Source organism: Poeciliopsis prolifica, unplaced genomic scaffold, assembly GCF_027474105.1.
Source record: "Poeciliopsis prolifica strain line A6 unplaced genomic scaffold, Auburn_PproV2 SCAFFOLD003, whole genome shotgun sequence".
NCBI classification, from domain to species: Eukaryota; Metazoa; Chordata; class Actinopteri; order Cyprinodontiformes; family Poeciliidae; genus Poeciliopsis; species Poeciliopsis prolifica.
The window spans coordinates 11,269,016-11,283,678 of record NW_026562378.1 but is presented as its reverse complement, the minus strand read 5'-3'; the positions used below and the strand labels follow the sequence as shown (position 1 = coordinate 11,283,678).

General features: G+C 42.4%; 1 protein-coding gene and 1 long non-coding RNA gene across 2 annotated transcripts; both read right to left on the bottom strand.

The window, feature by feature from the left end:
* Positions 1-7,058: 7,058 nt before the first annotated feature.
* Positions 7,059-10,791, bottom strand: LOC129354302 (uncharacterized). The gene is made up of 4 exons (XR_008605139.1): positions 10,660-10,791; positions 9,661-9,772; positions 9,357-9,583; positions 7,059-7,598 (listed from the first exon to the last, which is right to left on the bottom strand). It is a non-coding gene; the product is annotated as an uncharacterized LOC129354302 (long non-coding RNA).
* Positions 10,792-10,891: 100 nt separating this feature from the next.
* On the bottom strand, positions 10,892-13,664 carry LOC129354274 (uncharacterized). The gene is made up of 3 exons (XM_055023777.1): positions 11,644-13,664; positions 11,130-11,263; positions 10,892-11,029 (listed from the first exon to the last, which is right to left on the bottom strand). Exon 1 carries the CDS (start codon positions 13,615-13,617, stop codon positions 12,571-12,573), a length of 1,047 nt encoding a protein of 348 aa, XP_054879752.1. The 5' UTR covers positions 13,618-13,664; the 3' UTR covers positions 10,892-11,029; positions 11,130-11,263; positions 11,644-12,570.
* Positions 13,665-14,663: the final 999 nt, after the last annotated feature.

Genomic DNA, 14,663 nt, shown 5'->3' with positions numbered 1-14,663 from the left:
TGGGTTGGTATATATGGTATAGGATGGGAGTGTGTGTGTGTGTGCGTGTGTGTTCCAGCAGGAAAATAAAAATCATAATTTCCCATCATTAACCTGCAGCTCTTGTGGTGTGGTTGCCGTGGCAACTCCTCCCTCTCAGAGAGGCGATGCAGCACATCCGCACCGGTTTATTAGATTTCTGATCACACAGCTCCTTCCACATGGCCATCTGGGGAAAACAAGTGAGCGAAGAAACGTGTGCCCTCCGCTTTACCTTCTGCAAGCCTTTGCGTTGTGGCGCTGCGTCCGGCTCTGCTGAAGAGTCACGGTGCTTTGTTTATTTATTTATTTATTATCATTATTTTTTTTTTTGGCCAGCGTGGAATGTAAAGCACGAAGCGAGAAGATGAATGGTGGGATGAAAATACACCACACAGTTAAAAGTAGATAAAGACGCACTGAGACTCTCTTCTCTCTGCAGCAGCTGAACCGATGAACGCCTTCCTCCGCCTTTTCAGCAGAAAGTCTCCGTCTGAGTTCACCCACAGTTTATTCGCAGCACATGCTCGAGTTTGACTTGCCGGGATTAAAGTAGATCCAGAAGATGCCAATTAAATGCTCTTGATCAAATTGGCAGCTTGGTGCAAGCGGAACAGACGACTGCGGCGCAAACACGGAGCACATTTGCAACCTCGTTGTACATCACAATTACACCGTTATAACCCAGCAAGCAGCACCTTCTGCCAACGCTGCCGACAACAACAACACTGTTGACAGAGTCCGCATGGCGCCACACTCCACACAGCAACCACACGCGTTCCCGCGCACTAATCTGAGTCCGTGTTTGGCACAGTTCATGCTGCCTAATCTGCAGAACTGATGAAATGTTAGACAGGCGTTGGACACAGACAATCTGATGCACTCTGATACAAATGAAAGCTGTCTGAGAAGCTCAGCTGGCTCAGCATCTTTCAGTATTATCATAAATTTTGCATAATACGCTCCAGTAAATTTTATGGAGGGAGCTTTATATTTAATTGCTTACATCCAGTGTTTAGGAGAAGGCTTTGGTGTGGAGTTTTTTTTGGTGAAAGGCCTTATAACATTTAACAATCTGAGATGAGTGGCATGAGATAATCTTCAGTGAGCACAGGTCAGGGATGAAGTTGTGAAGAGCTTTAAAGCATTGATAGCTTAGAAAACAATAGCGCATGCTGTCAGTGTGGCTCATTGTTAAATCTCTATCCACAACTGGAAATCTGCAAAGACCTGACTGTCTACTTGATCTAACAGGATGAGTGCAGCAATAATCTGAGAAGCAACTAAGTCACCATAGTGAAAGAGTGGTAGAGATCATTTACTTCTTGGTGGTATGATCGTTGAAAAAAGCTTGCTAGAAGCTATTCTTAGGACTCAAAATGGTGAAAAACTAACCCTGAACACAATTCCTTTTGTGGAACATGGCGGTGGCAGTATCATCCTGTGGGAATGTGTTTCTTTAGCAGCACAGGAAAGCTGGTTAAAGCTGATGAGATAATGGATCTGAATACACTGTAATTCTGGAAGGCTGCAAAAGACTGAAGACGAGTTAGAACTGCAGCAGATTTATTTATTTTTTGTCCGGCTCCACGTGTCAACTCAGAAATGGCCGTGTCATTTCTGCTGGTCTGTGTGCAGAGCAGAGCGTGTCTGTGCTTGTTTTCTGCTCATCAGCAGGTGCAGCTGGCAGGCTTGATTATCCTCAGCTGTAGCTCATCAGAGGAAACCCAGAGAGAGAGTTTGCTCTCTCTGGGTTTCCTCCATAGCTGTTGAGAATGAGCGTCTTCTCACTACTTACTGACCTGTTGCTCTTGCTCCTTGTTTTCCAAACATCTTTTGGAGGTTTGCTCAAATCAGGCCCTCACTGGCTTCTGAGAAAACGACCGAAGAAAAAAACTACGATCTTCTACTTTCTGAGCTACTGACACCTGCTTTGGTTGAAATAACGTCGGCGAAATGTTTCTTGCCACCGTCTTTCAGTAGACACTTGCACTTTCACATCGACAGTAGCAGGAGGTTGCTGTTGGCTCAGCTGTGAGTGGCTCTGTTAGCATCTTACCTGATGCTCCAGAGGGAGAGCTTTGAGCTATGGGAGATTTAAGTTTTTTTTTTTTTTTTAACAAACGTATATGAATGAATGTAAACAATGCTCTACGTTTGATATATGACTATGATTATAATTATGTCCCATAAACATAAGTCAGATTAAAGAACATAACTGAACCCCTGACAGTGAGAGGGTCAGTGCTTCTGCAGTGCTGAGGCGAGCGTCTTGTCTCTTTGGAGATGATGGTCGCTGCAGTTCATTACAAAGATTTTTATAGGCTGTTACTGATGAAGCTGTTTTGTTCAGATGGCTTGCAAATTGGCAACGCTTGAAGATAATGAGTGTTTGGGTTTGAACCAATTGTCCATAAACCCACACAAATACCACATCTGAACTTTATTGAGATCGTAAACGGACACAGATTTGGCGACATTCTAGTATATTTAAAGTAAAACCTGTTTTATTCCTATACAACAATCAAAACGAAGGATATTTATCGGCGATTGAAGAATGTGTTGCACTTCCACAGGTTCTTAAGTTCTTTGCTTTTTGTTTTCTGTTTCCACCAGCCAGTCAATAAATCCATCAGAGTCTCTCTCGTCTGGGTTGAAAACATGCTCGGCTTTGTCTGACAATACAGGGAGAACCGAAAAATGTGACTTTCACCGTGTGATCACTGCAGGGGAAAAAAATGATCTTTTTAGCTTCACATGTTCATTCTGGAGAAGGAAAACCTCCCCATCCTCCATCCTTCTGCCTCCCTGCTCGCTCCCCCCTCTCTCCTGCACCAGCTGAACAAAGACAACTGCTCTTTGTTGGCTTCATGCTCCGTGAGAGTCTGAGGGCCAGCAGCTTTTCACTGATACGAGAAGCAAAGATAGGAGCATTCAGCAGAAAAAGAATGTAATACTCCAAAACATTTTTGGCCTTGAGTCTCTATTTAGATCCCAGGTGCCTTTTTCAGATGTTTTCAAAAGAGATAAGAGTTAAGAGAGCTGAAGCAGCTGTCTGAATGAAAGCGCTTCAACCAGCACCTTTTCTTGTTTGAACCACTTCAGGGTTTTTTTTTCTTACATATTCTGCCACTTCCAGTCCTTCAGCTTAAAAACATCACAGCTTTTCAAAGAAATGCTGCTTTTTTTTGTAGTCAGAAAGCTGAGAACTTGTCAGAATCAAACTACAAAAACACTTCATCCTTACATCCTAATATTACTATTGAACTGTCAAACTGACTTTTTATACATCTTGTTTTCTCTCTCTCTCTCTCTCTCTCTCTGTCTCTTTTTGTTTTTCTTTCTTTCCCTCCTTCGTTGTTCAAAATTTTGTTCAAAAATAAGTAAACATTCATTCATTCAAAAGAGAAACTGCTGCCTGTGTAACTGGGGAGAAAAATCGCAGAGGGTAAACACACATAACAAGAGGGGAATGGATTTTGCTTAGGAGAAAAAACGAAGAGTGATGGAATTTTTTCCCCCTCTTTTGCCACACCCAGTTGGAAACCAGTTTGCTCCGGGCTGCTCCACCAGGCTGGTTAATTGAGGAGGGGGCTGTGCAATATTTTTTTGTCTACATTTGCAAGAAAAAAAAAGACACATTTTGTCTCTTCTTGTTGGGTTATCCCACCCTATATGTATATATATATATATATATATTATATATATATATATATATATATATATATATATATATATATATATATATATATATATATATATATATATATAAACAAGGTCTGCGTCAGGTGTTGGGGAACCAGAGCACCTTGATGACAAATGGGCTACTGGAACAAGACGGAAATGGGCGAGAGATGAAAATGTGGATCTGTTGGAATGCTACTACTCAAGTAACCCTAGTGAGAGAGGTTACATGCAAAGACTGGGGAAGGAATGGTTACTTCGACATCCCCATTCAACACTAAGCGCTAAACAACTAGTAGCTCAGTGTTCCAACATCCGCAAACGGCAACTGCTATCACAACTTGAGATTGACGAGATACAACACAAATGCTACGGCAAAAGGGAGGAACCCGGATGTCAGGACTGTGGGGACTTAACTACAAGTCCCCACCCAGTGAGGGATACACGGCCCAATGAGCGAAACAGAGCTGAACGAGACAGCTGCTGACCTGAGAGAGAGAATCATGACCCGAATGACAACCAGGCCTCCCCGGCGCCAATTACAACGGCTGAGTGAAGTACCATCTGAAGTCTCATTGAGAATGTGAATGCAGCATGAGAACGATCCTACCAACACCATAACAGAAACCAATGAGCTGATCTACAACTCAGCATCAGTGATCCTTGAGATACTTGGCTATAAGAGCAACCATGAGACCCAATACCCACCATGGAAAAGACGGTTAGAGGCTAAAATCAAGGTAACAAGGAGGGAAGTGAGCCAACTGTCAGAGCTCCACAAGGGTACAATGAAAAGACCAGTACCCAGAAAGTACAGGCAGATGCCCATACCTGAAGCACTCGAGACTGCCAAACAGAGGCTCCAAGCCTTGTCCAGCCGCCTAAAGAGATACACAAGGGAGAATGAATCCAGAAGGATTAAACCGGCTCTTCTCCACTCAACCAGCTAAGGTGTACTCTCAATGGCAGGGTAACAATAACAACAGAGCAGACCCACCAAGGCTGGAGACGGAACAATACTGGAAAGGCATATGGGAAAGGGAGGCGTCCCACAACAGCAATGCACAGTGGCTGATCTCTCTACGAGAGGACCACAGCAACCTCCTGAGCAAGCCCCGGTAACCATCACTGTGACAGATGTCCAAGAAAGAGTCTCAGGTATGAAAAACTGGACAACACCAGGGCCTGACATGATCCATGCCTACTGGCTAAAGAAACTCACTGCTCTCCATGAGCGAATGGCAGCCCAAATGAACCAGCTGCTACAAAGTGGGACTCACCCTGAATGGTTAACTGAAGGGCGGACAATCCTAATCCAGAAGGATCCATCAAAGGGTCCAGTCCCACCCAACTACCGACCAATAACCTGCCTCTCCACAACCTGGAAGCTCATGTCAGGCATCATAGCGGCCAAGATAAGCAAACACATGGATAAACACATGAGCACGGCACAGAAGGGTATCGGTGTAAATAGCAGAGGAGCCAAACACCAACTCCTCGTAGACCGCACAGTTGCCCGAGACTGCAAAACCCGACACACCACCTGTGCATGGCTTGGATTGATTACAAGAAAGCCTATGACTCAATGCCGCATACTTGGATCATTGAATGCTTAGAGATGTATAACATCAACAGGACTCTGAGAGCCTTCATTGCAAACTCGATGAGGCTGTGGAAAACACCCTTGAAGCCAACTGCAAACCACTTGCACAAGTGTCCATCAAATGTGGCATATACCAAGGAGATGCTCTGTCCCGGCTACTGTTCTGCATAGGCCTAGCCCCCTCCGCCAGTTATCAACAAGACTGGCTACGGATACAGACTCAAAAATGGGCCAATATCAGTCACCTACTCTACATGGATGACATCAAGCTGTACGCCAAGTGTGAGCGAGACATCGACTCACTGATCCACACCACCAGGATCTACAGCACTGACATTGGGATGTCATTCGGACTAGAGAAATGTGGTCGGCTGGTCACAAAGAGGGGGAAGGTCATCCACACAGAAGGGGGTCTCACTCCCAGAAGGAACAATAGCAGACATAGAGGACAGTTACAAGTACCTAGGTATACACAAACAAATGGCAACCTCGATGAGGTCACAAGGAAAGGAGCCACAGCTAAATACCTCCAACGAATAAGGCAAGTCCTGAGAAGCCAGCTCAATGGCAAGAACAAAATCCGTGCGATAAACAGCTATGCCTTGCCAGCAATCAGATACTGCTGGAATAATTAGCTGGCCAAAGGAGGAGATAAAAGCCACAGATATTAAGACCAGAAAGCTACTAACAATGCATGGAGGGTTCCATCCCAAATCCAGCACCCTGAGACTGTACACGAGCCGCAAGGAAGGAGGCAGAGGACTAGTGAGTGTGAGAACCACTGTCCAGGACGAAACAACTAAGATCCATAAATACATCAGAGACAAAGCCTCAACAGACAATGTGCTCAGTGAATGTCTCAGACAACAGGGAACGGAGGTTGAGGTGCCAGAGATACCATCATGGGAGGACAAACCCCTACATGGGATGTACCACCAGCAAATAACCCAAGTGGCTGATATCAGTAAATCCTACCAATGGCTGGAAAACGCTGGACTCAAGGACAGCACAGAGGCCCTCATCCTGGCAGCCCAGGAACAGGCCCTAAACACCAGAGCAATAGAGGCCCAGATCTACCACACCAGACAAGACCCAAGGTGTAGGTTGTGCAAGGAGGCCCCTGAGACAGTCCAGCACATCACAGCAGGGTGCAAGATACTTGCAGGGAAAGCGTACATGGAGCGACATAACCAAGTGGCAGGCATAGTGTACAGAAACATCTGTGCAGAATATGACTGGAAACCCCAAGATCAAAGTGGAAACACCCCCAAAGGTGGTGGAGAACGCCAGAGCTAAGATCCTGTGGGACTTCCAGATCCAGACAGACAAAATGGTAATGGCGAACCAACCAGACATTGTCGTAGTGGATAAACATCAGAGGAAAGCCGTTGTGGTAGATGTAGCAATACCAAGTGATTGCAACATCAGGAAAAAGGAGCACGAGAAACTAGAGAAATACCAGGGCCTCAGGGAGGAACTGGAGAGGGCCTGGAAGGTGAAGACCACAGTGGTGCCTGTGGTCATCGGGGCCCTCGGGGCAGTAACCCCCAAACTGGAGCAGTGGCTACAACAGATCCCAGGAACAACATCAGACATCTCAGTCCAGAAATGTGCAGTCCTTGGCACAGCCAAGATACTGCGCAGAACCCTCAAGCTCCCAGGCCTCTGGTAGAGGACCCGAGCTCAGAGGATAATAACCACCCGCGGTGGGTGAGAAGGGAATTTTTTTTTTTTTTTTATATAGCCTTGTTTGTTTGGAAGATTAAAAGAGGGTTTTTATAATTAATCACTTCCATTACATATGGAGAATGCATTATTAATTGCAGATGTCAGATTGGGTTCTTTGCATAAATGTTGCACAGTACAACAGAGGCTCTCTGACTGAGGAGAAATGCTGCAGAGTGTTTCAACTCTTGTGGTGAATGGGATAATTTAGATCCATTTCCAGGCTTAGCATAATGCTAATAGATGAAGAGTGAAAGAGCAAGAGGAGAGAGGGCGTCCATTAGCACTTCTAAATCAAGATGATTTTGGAGGAGGACGAGGAAGATGATGTCAAGAACGGGGAAACTTATACATGAAAGTGCTTCGCCGAGTGGCCAATCTTCACATGTTTGACTCTTCTGTCATAAAACGAACAGAGACGCATTCAGATGTCCTCCAAGTCAACACTGATGTCGTGTTTAGGGGTCAATCAGCAGGTGATTCCTTTGAAGTCCGCAACGCAGCATCACGTTTGAGCTCATTGCAAACTCAGGATCCAGCAGACTAATTGGCACACATTTGGGATTTTCTTAAAAGAAGAAGAAAAAAAAAACCTTCATTAGGTTAGATCAATACAGGCATGTCTTCAAAGAGACACAGTCCAGCAGCATTTCAACCCTTCTGAGCCTCATTATTTTTGAATAATTAACAGATTTTAAGTAAACAAACAGCGCGGCCCTGCTTCTGTCCTCAATGTGTGGAGACACATTGTTCTGTCTTTGCAAGAGTGGCTCTAATGTGCCAAAAGCAGCCAAGCACAGCCTAAGCTTACTGTCACATCTCCACTCATCTAAAAAAATCAGGACATCCATTAAATATTTAGTTTTCATTAAGGAATGTTCACATACGAGTGTATGTTCTTGATTTGTTTTATCCACATCTGAAAAAGAAAGTGATTTAAAAATATACACCTCGCTTTAATGATTAAAGATTACCAATAAACCAATATTCAACAAAGGTTAAAACTTGCTCATTTCACTTCCTCATGTCAATAACAATTCAAATGTCAATTGATCTGAGCTTAAAAACTGAACAAAATATGTTTAGGATCCTTGTTATGTGTATATGTATTCAAACCTGCTCCAATTAGATTTGCTATTTTTTATTTTTTTTTAACAGATAGTCTCTAATTCTAAACAAGCAGCCCCTGATACTCTGACATGTACTCTATGACGAAAAGGATGAATCATTCTAGGTTTCCGTAGCTGCAGTGTTTCAGTTGTAAATTTAAGCTGTAATAAAATCAGTTGCCTTTAAAGCTCAGATGATTCTTCCTCCACCACCAGTTGGGTAATGAATGTATCTGGAGCTGACACCAACACTGATAGCAGTGCAGCGAGCTTTGGGCTCAGTTGGTGTCACCAAGCTTGCTCAGGTTCTGTTTGACCTGCAAATAAACAACCTTTTCACTGGTGACCCTGAGACTGAGGCTGAGTCAGCTTTTCTGCTGAAATACAGACAGAAAGAGCAAATTCACTCGTACCGGCGTCCTGTGATCCTCCACCCCTTCTCCCCTCAGCTGAAATACCCTCCCTGCTTCCCAATGCCGCTGTTCTTGTCACTCATCACATCTAGGCAAACATGAATTTAAGATATTAATGAGCTCATCTGACAAGAACAGACACACACAGTGGGACAATGTGGAACAGTTGGAAACAAGCCATAATGTTCAATTTACAATCTTCTTATGTGTAACATGAACTGCTGTGCGACCTAAATCCTCTGGACAGAAAGTAAAATAGTTTTTTATTCCTGTGCTCTCTCCTTTGGATAGAAGGCAAAATGAATTATGCTAACCTATTTTATTTGAAATCCTATTTAGCTTACATCACAGGTAATGTCCCAACTGCCCAGCTGAAGCACTGTTGTTTTCACTTTAGCCACGGATATAATGAAGGACGAAATCCACAAACAGCTATTTGAAACTTAATTAAACCCATAAAATACTATTACATCTTTATTTTTACTTTTAAAAATAACTGGTTTGTTTCCTACAATCAGTTTCAACTTCTAAAGACATAATATTACGACTCTGTCACAAAAAGAGGTTATTTGCATGCATGCTGCTCTTCTGCAGAGCAACAACATATGCGCACCCCTTGTGTCACCAGGTCTTCTGAACACCACTAGCAGGCAAGGCAAGTGAAGTGTTTTTTTCCCCCCAAGGACATGACAATTTAGAAAGAGTTGTGGTTCAAACTGGTAAAACACAGGTTACATACAGTACAAACTCATATGATTGATGCCACTGAATATTTTAGTAATGTCAGACATAAAGCTGTCTTACCAGTCCGGGTGTGTCCAGAAATCGTGGAAAGACAGAGAAGACGTTCAATGCTTTCTTTTCATCACTGACCATTGAATGACGGTAATGGAAGGTAGCCTTCATCTTCTCACGGACAGTGTCATCATCAGCAGAGTGTTTCAAAACAGCTATAGCTGCTTCCACTTCCTCATCTGACAGCACTTTGTCAGCAGTGAAAACCCTGGATTGACCCTGGCCTGGTCCACCACCTTAAAAACAAAAGTTTAGAACTCCCAGCCACAGATTTTACATTACTTTACCTATACTCACTGTTCAGAAAACTTACTTTTGGGAGATGTTCTACTTGAGGCAACCTTTTCCTCTGAGGTTTTTCTTTGAATGGTCTTTAAACGCCATGCAAGGTATCCTGAACCGCTCTCTGGATCATACTAATGCTCCTATGTAAATAAATACAAGCAAACTTATCATTCCATAAACATTTTTGAAGGTTAATATATTTCCATGTTTTGAAAACGGGTCCTGTAGATAGGGAAATAGGGCAACGATCCCCTGAGCATACGTCACTCTGATGCTTTTAGGAGGGGATGATCTGATACATGATCAAGCAATGAGTCACTAAACTGATGTTTGAATAATGAAAAGCAATTCAAAACCAAAATGTTTCTTTACATGTATGTAAATGACCTTATTAGTATTTTGTGTTTCCTCATTTAAAAAACGAGTATTTGTTAACATAAGAATTTATGCTTTTATTTTGAAAGGGTTTGAAACGGAAGAGTGTTGAAGTGTGACGCAAACGTTAGACAATTAACTGACAATTAACTGCTGGTCATCACGCAAAGAGAGAGCGCTCAGGTCGGAGTAAAGTCGGAGTAAATGAAGGAGTGGTTCAGATTAGGGTATAGACAGTCAGTTGGTTGGCGCTTGGTTGATGGGGAACAAGGTGAGTTTTTAATATGTAAATATATGTTTAGTTTTACTGTAAAACGTGTAATTTGCTTTGGCTGTGACGGTTGTGTTTTACCATTATACGGCACGAATGTTCGTTAATTAACCGTTAATAGTTAATATGTTGCTTTTTATTTCATGACAGAAGGTTTAATTACAGAATGTAAGAAAAATAATTTATATGTTAAAGTAAAATGTGAAAACAACACTTGATATTAATAACTCAAACACTTGTTTGAGTTATTAATGTATTTTATTTGTATGTTCTGTAGCTCTTACGGTGTGTTCACAATAAAAAGGCATTCAATAAACATTGTGAACCATCAGTTTGAGAGACCATCCATTCAACCGGGACGCTAAAATATATGATTCTTACCCATGTGCTTCTGTCATTGCAGCTCTAAGGATGTTTATCATCTGTCTTCTGGTTGCATCTGTCAAGCATTTAGTTCTTGCATACTCTTGCATAATATGCTCACCACCAGGCTTTGTTGTCAGGATTTGTTCAATCAACTTCAATTTCAAAGAAGAAAATATTAAAAACTTAAACCAATAAACCTAGAAAGTACTGAAACAATGCTAAATTAAATATAGTAACTTGCCGCTTGCGCCTCATAATTTGTGACATGGCCTTTTCGGTTGACTTCCTTCAGCAGTGGCTTCTTCTTCTGATTGGTCACACATTATGAAATTCAGAATGACAGTGTCATCAGATGTGACTGAAGATGATGATGATAGAATGGCACCTGCAAAAAGTAAAGCAACAGCATATTTAGAAGAACTCTAATGCTCCCCAGCCAGCTTCCACATTAAATATAAATACATTGGTGAATTGACAGTGATTACCAGGATCTTCTTTGTTGCTCAACATAATTCAAAAGGTTCCAGGTGACTGATTCACTATTTCTTCTACTTCTGTATCAGACTGGTCATATACTTTCAGATCTTGCTGTCTGCCTTCTGGAATGTTAAATTTCAAACTAAAGCAGAAAGAAATATAAAACAAGTGAAAATGAAAACATTGACAGCTGATACATGTTTTCGGTTGAAATAAGTAGAGTAACCCCACTAATTTCACAACATGTCAGTGAGTTCAATCTAATTATTTTACTAATGCACTAACCTTCTTTCACGAATGCATCAAATGTTATGTCAGAAAGTTTCACGTACTTCTGCTCCTCACCAAACAAAACATATATATATATATATATATATATATATATATATATATATATATATATATATATATATATATAGCCTGTCACGAATGCTAAAGCTAGTTAGCATGGCTAAGACAGATAAACAGATTTTCTCCCCCTGGTCTGTTTGTTGTACCATATTAATGCTATGCTTGCCTTACCACACTTTCTGTGAACTGCCTTCCTTGATGCATGTTTGAGACGACCTCCACCTTTTATGAGGCCTTCATCCATATAGGGGTCAAGAGTTACGATGGAGCTTGAGCTGTGAAGCTCCATCGTGACGTGGAGAGAAGTGTACTCTTCAGGAAAAGCATCCTTCTGAACAGCCTTGAGAATGGGATGACTGGCAGCATTCAGCTCCTCTGGAGAGAGTGGCTGTCTACATTCATGCCAGCCCTTGCATGAAGGGTTTGACACATTGCTTAATGAATGAGAATGAGCTTGGTGAATTAAGGCGGCAATGGCTCGGACTTGGGGCTCCAGGATACAGATCCAAGGGCCCAGCCGGGCCCCTGGGAGTACCTGGACCCGCCCTGCCTGGTGCCAGCTCCCTGGCACGTGAGGAACAGGGCGTACCCCAAGACCAAGCTCAAAATACAGAGGTCCTGGATCTCGTATGTGGGGCTCCAGTACAGATCCAAGGGCCCAGCCGGGCCCCTGGGAGTACCTGGATCCGCCCTGCCTAGTGCCAGCTCCCTGGCACCCGAGGAACAGGGCCAGGGAGCCAAGACCAACCTCAAAATACAGAGGTCCTGGATCTCGTGTGTGGGGCTCCAGGGTACAGATCCAAGGGCCCAGCCGGGCCCCTGGGAGTACCTGGACCCGCCCTGCCTGGTGCCAGCTCCCTGGCACCTGAGGAACAGGGCATACCCCAAGACCAACCTCAAAATACAGAGGTCCTGGATCTCGTATGTGGGGCTCCAGGGTACGGTTCCAAGGACCCAGCCGGGCCCCTGGAAGTACCTGGACCCCCCCACCCCCACCTGGTGCGGGATGCCTGGTTGGTCGTAAACAAGACTGTCAAACTGGTGTGGTTTAAATAGCCTTTTCTCTGAATATAGTGAAGATGGAGGCCCCATTTAGGTTTACTTCGCAAAGGCTTTCCAGATCAAAATTCCGCCCGCAATTAGTAAACCTGTCCCTAAAGCTGCTCCAACTCCTATGGCCACATGCTTTAGGAATTTGCTTGTTTCTTTTTTCTTGTCTTGATTTGCTTTCATTTCTGCCTCGTTGATTTCCGTCGTCACCTCCTTCTGTTTTTCCATCTCTGAGTTTTTGGGGTTTTCTTTCACCTCCTTCTGTTTTGCTGTCTGCAACTCTTTCTTAACTATCATAACTCCTTTTCCTAAGTTTTCTATCTGGCTTTCCAGCTGCAGCATTGTGTCTATAATTTCCATTCCTCTGTCAACTCTAAGTTTTAAACTTACATTGGCCTCTTCCAACATTTTGTGAAGTATTTCAATTTTTCTCATTTTGTCTTTGTCCATGCAAATCAAGTTGGAGTCCAGTTGCTGCAGCTTGTGTATGTCATACAATGCTCTACATAGTCTTGAATTTATATTTTCCATATGAAAATCGTCATCTGAAAGGCGATTTTCAAACCCTTGCGCTAAATTTTCTGCTGACATGTTATTTTGATTTTTTAAAATGAATCTTATTTCAAAGATGCCATCAATTAACTTGTCCAGCTTTCTATCTATTTTCATCTCTTTTTCTTCATCCAATTGTGGTTTTTCGGTCATTTCCATCTCCTTTTCTCTCTCTGTATGTGAATCTTTCATCAGTTTCATTACCGCTTTCTGTACATTTTTGATGTGGTTGTCAAGCTTTTCGAATTTTTGCATGGCCTTCAGTGCTCTATTGAGTCTCAAATTTAAACTTAAATTGCCCTCTTCAATTAATGTCTGTAATACTTCAATTTTTCTAATTGAATTCTCGTCCATCAAGGTGATATCCAGCTGGTGCAGTTTATCAATGTCCTCTGCTGCTCTCCAGATTCTTGCATGAACTACATCGTCATCACTAGCCATTATGTTTCCAGCTTTCAAGATTAATCTTATATCATTCATATCATCATTTATCTTATCCAGCTGTGTATTCATTTTCCTCGAGATCTCTGAGTTTTTCTCCATTTCCGTCGTAGTTTGTCTGTTTGAACACAAGCCTGGAATGTTTGAACTCTTCACTGACTAAATGTGTCTTGTGATGAACTTATGTTCAAGAATGCAGAGTTGTGATGTAATGCAGAAAAGCGTGATGTCACAAATTGATGTCACAGCCTCAGCAGATCAAAGGGCAAACTCATCAAGTTTGAATGAAAACATATTTATTTTTTTAATGAACCCAAATTTATCTACAGCAACTTAGACCAGCTGTAAAGTTGTTTATGTGTGATTTTGGTCATGGTTTTAAGGAAATGTTAACAGATATATCGATATTGCATTGAAGAAATCTCAAAACTTAACACATGATCTGTTTTTCCAAGAGCTCCATCTTTTCTGTCCTCTTTCGTTTCTCTGCTCTCTGAAAAATATCTGGTTCATTCTCATTAGCGTCTCATTACCACGCCCTGCTGAAGCAGACGTCAGCAGCCGGCCAGAAGGTGCCGCTGGTCCATGTGGAGGAGCTGTGTCCGTTTCCTGTCGAGCCTCTGCAGCAGGAGCTCAGAAAGTATCTGAACACTAAAGGTAGAGAGAGCCACTGCGTGCTGACACACACACACACACCCACCCATACACACACACACACATACACACGTACACACACACACACACATATCCTTGTACATATATGGGAAGTGAGGACTTTTGTATTGACTTTTATTCAGTTTAGTAACTGCTTCGTATCTAAACCACGCTTTTTCCTGAACCATAACCATTACTAGTCTATTCCAAACCCTATCCAAAACTTCATTTACACCATAGCTCTAAATCTAACCAGTAGATTATAGATAAAACAGAAACTCAATTTAAAAATATGTATTTTAAAATATTGTTATTGTCTAATTGAATAATTTTCTTTTCCATCTGTCTCAAACCCACAGTCACATTAACATTTATTAAAGTCTATAGATCTGATATACCAAATATCCAATATTATTGCACTATTAAATGACTTTTATTATGCAACTGCAGGTCGAAAACTATTTCAGCAATGTTACTCAGATTCTCGTTAAACT

What these genes read in the sequence shown, in the direction of transcription:
- LOC129354274 (XM_055023777.1), bottom strand. Translation starts at nt 13,617, where the DNA reads ATGGAGAAAAACTCAGAGATCTCGAGGAAAATGAATACACAGCTGGAT.